This window comes from Colletotrichum navitas (assembly GCF_030913465.1).
Source record: "Colletotrichum navitas strain CBS 125086 chromosome Unknown LY79scaffold_231, whole genome shotgun sequence".
NCBI classification, from domain to species: Eukaryota; Fungi; Ascomycota; class Sordariomycetes; order Glomerellales; family Glomerellaceae; genus Colletotrichum; species Colletotrichum navitas.
Genome location: NW_026850777.1, coordinates 4,419 through 7,341, shown reverse-complemented (window position 1 = coordinate 7,341; position 2,923 = coordinate 4,419). Strand labels below are relative to the sequence as shown.

The 2,923-nt window shown below is 46.1% G+C and overlaps 1 protein-coding gene across 1 annotated transcript; it reads left to right on the top strand.

The window, feature by feature from the left end:
• Positions 1–242: 242 nt before the first annotated feature.
• On the top strand, positions 243–1,574 carry LY79DRAFT_530792 (histidine acid phosphatase; the record flags this gene model as incomplete). The annotated part of the gene is made up of 1 exon (XM_060556204.1): positions 243–1,574. One exon carries the CDS (start codon positions 243–245, stop codon positions 1,572–1,574), a length of 1,332 nt encoding a protein of 443 aa, XP_060406856.1.
• Between the last annotated feature and the right edge of the window lie 1,349 nt (positions 1,575–2,923).

The following is a 2,923-nucleotide window of genomic DNA, read 5'->3' as shown; positions in this document are numbered from 1 at the left end:
CGGATCACCGATTAAAATTTGGGTTCTTTTAGGTCAATCATGAACTGTCGCGATAAGTGTTGCTGACGTTATTGTTTTTGGTTGAAAGTCCGCTGGGATACTCTTATAAATAAAGATAGAATAAGACGGTATCCCGCTCGAGATAGCCAGCTCCATCACCTACATTCTTACAACCCCCGAGACCGGCATCATGGATCTCCTATTCTTATTATTAGTCCTAGGCTTCAGGTAAGTCCTGTTGAATGCTCTGCGCACCCTTATGTGTTTGCCAATGTATAAGACTAACAGTGCAAAAAAGCTCAATTGGTGGTCAGGCATTTGTTACTTCCCATTTCTGGGGTCACTTCTCTCCTTTCTTCCCGGTGCCGTCAGAGATCAAGGCTGCCACACCTCCTGGCTGCCAGATCACCTTCGTACAAAGCCTGACGCGGCACGGCTCTCGAAATCCAACTGCCGCCAAGATATTAGAGTATAAGGCACTTATTCAACGCATAAAGAAGAGTGTCTCCCACTACGGCAAGGGCGTTGAGTTTATTCACACCTACGACTTAACCCTTGGTGCAGACCAGCTCACACAATTCGGCAAGAAGGAATCTTTTGACTCTGGGAGATCCTTCTACGAACGGTACCAAGCTCTGGCCGGCCAAAATGATCCGTTTATCAGAACTATTGGCGAAAACCGTGTAGTCGAGTCGGTTTCTCTTTGGAAACGCGGTTTCTATCATTCTATGAACGATAACAAGCCGCATGATACCACCGGGCATATTCATATTATCCCTAAGACAAAGGGGTTCAACAACACCCTAAACCACGGCTTGTGCAGAGCTTTTGAGAAAGATTACGCTACTCGCGCCAAGGAAGCGCAGTCTTCATGGCTCTTAAAATTCACGCAGCCTATCACATTAAGGCTAAATAAAGTACTTCCTGGGGCACATCTCACAGCTACTGACACTGTTTACTTAATGCAGCTATGCCCAATGAACACGGTGGTTAACGGTATAAAGTCAGAATTTTGTAACCTCTTTACAGCAGAGGAGTGGATGAACTACGAATACTACGAGACACTCGGCAAATACTATGGCTGGAGTTACGGTAACCCGCTAGGGCCAACGCAAGGAGTGGGCTTCACTAATGAACTCATTGCGCGGTTAACGCAGCAGCCAGTAGTCGACCATACATCAACCAATTCAACGCTCACTAGAGATCCAGCAACATTTCCACTTAATAAGAAGATATACGCCGACTTTACTAGGGGTAACACTATGGTGGCTATCTATAGCGCGATGGGACTATATAAAGATATCCAACCGCTAAGTAAGACAAGAAGAACATCAGCAGTAGAAGCCGGGGGGTTCCAAACTAGCTGGTTAATTCCATTTGCATCGCGTATGTATGTGGAGAAGATGAAGTGCGACAAGACAGACGAGGAGATGGTTCGGGTGCTGGTCAATGATCGAGTAATGCCACTATCTGGATGCGGCGCTGACAAGCTAGGCCGGTGTACGTTAGGGCGGTTTGTAGAGAGTATGAAGTTTGCAAGGCGTGGAGGGCACTGGAACAAATGTTTTGACTAATTAATGGGGAAACCAGCCGAGTCACTCTTTTTACACTCAAAATAGCGTTTATCTTAAAGTCAAAACGGTGGATTCTTTTTCTTTTAAGAGCCTGGCAAGCCCCGTCGCGCAGTAGTCCATCCGCCATACGCCCTTTGGCCCCAAGGACAAGCCCTACATGCAGGCCATCACCGATATCACGAAGAGCGGCTTTAGCAGCTAAAGCGTTGACTATTATATGACTACACACTATATCAAGGCGTTCCACGTCCACACACCAGGCGTGTATATATACCACAATGCCTAGTCGCCATACGCCTTCCTCCAAGAGACAGGTGAATCGGATCTGACCCTTCACCAATAGCGTCCAGGATTGCCAATCTCCCACCGAGGCTCGTCAGACGGCGCGCGTCGCGCTTTACAACAAGAATCGTCTACAAAGGCGGCCAGCAAGAGGAGCAAGAGCAGATATTAACCACAGCATTCCTGGCAACAAGTTCTGTAGATAAGCTATCAGCGATACTGACGAAATGGCAGGCTGGGAAGAATCCGCCGGAGATAGTTAGCCATCTGCAAACCATCTGTAATTCGTCTGCTGCACGAACTTGGATAATGCCGCAACCGGGCACTCTTTAATCACGGTCATGTTAGCGCAGTCTAGTCTCAGCTCTGGGGACAAAGACGCAGCTTTATGCGCAATCTAGGGAGAAGGATGCCTAAAGTGATTACATAAGTAGTTTCTTCTAGATTAGGTTATAAAGTGATTATATAGTAAGGCCTTACATTATTAGGCTTTAGAATAGGTACTATAGACGCGATCCCAGACCTTGTCATAATGCTTATATATAAACGGAATATCTTTTACATCTACACACTATGGTGTCAGGACTCTGGCTTTTTGTTCTCTCTTCGGCAAGAATAATATATAAACGTCGCTGCACTTTACAGCGTTCCCTCATACGCCATCAGACCCAAGCAGAGAAACAAGTGTCCAGTGGGTCTACCTCACTAGTCGATAATGACGCGGAAGCTGTCGTCTGTCTATTTGGCTCCCTAGTAACATCCTAATTGATGCCGTTTCTTAACACAGAACCCTGTTGCAGAACGGGCTGGACGTTGGGGCTGTGGGTCTACGGCTGAAATGACTTGATCGGCATCTTATAGACGAAACTGCTAAGGGACAATACGCAACAATCATTGCATCTATAATAGCAGTTCCAGGTAAGTGGGAGATAGTTCTGCCTATAGTCCTCTAGGCTAGAAAAATTAGGGAGCAGCTGATAGGATGTAGATATTGGGAAACTTAAACTTGTTAGTAGTAATCTCTTAACGCCTGACAGAATATGGTGTTTCTTACATAATAGTAAAAT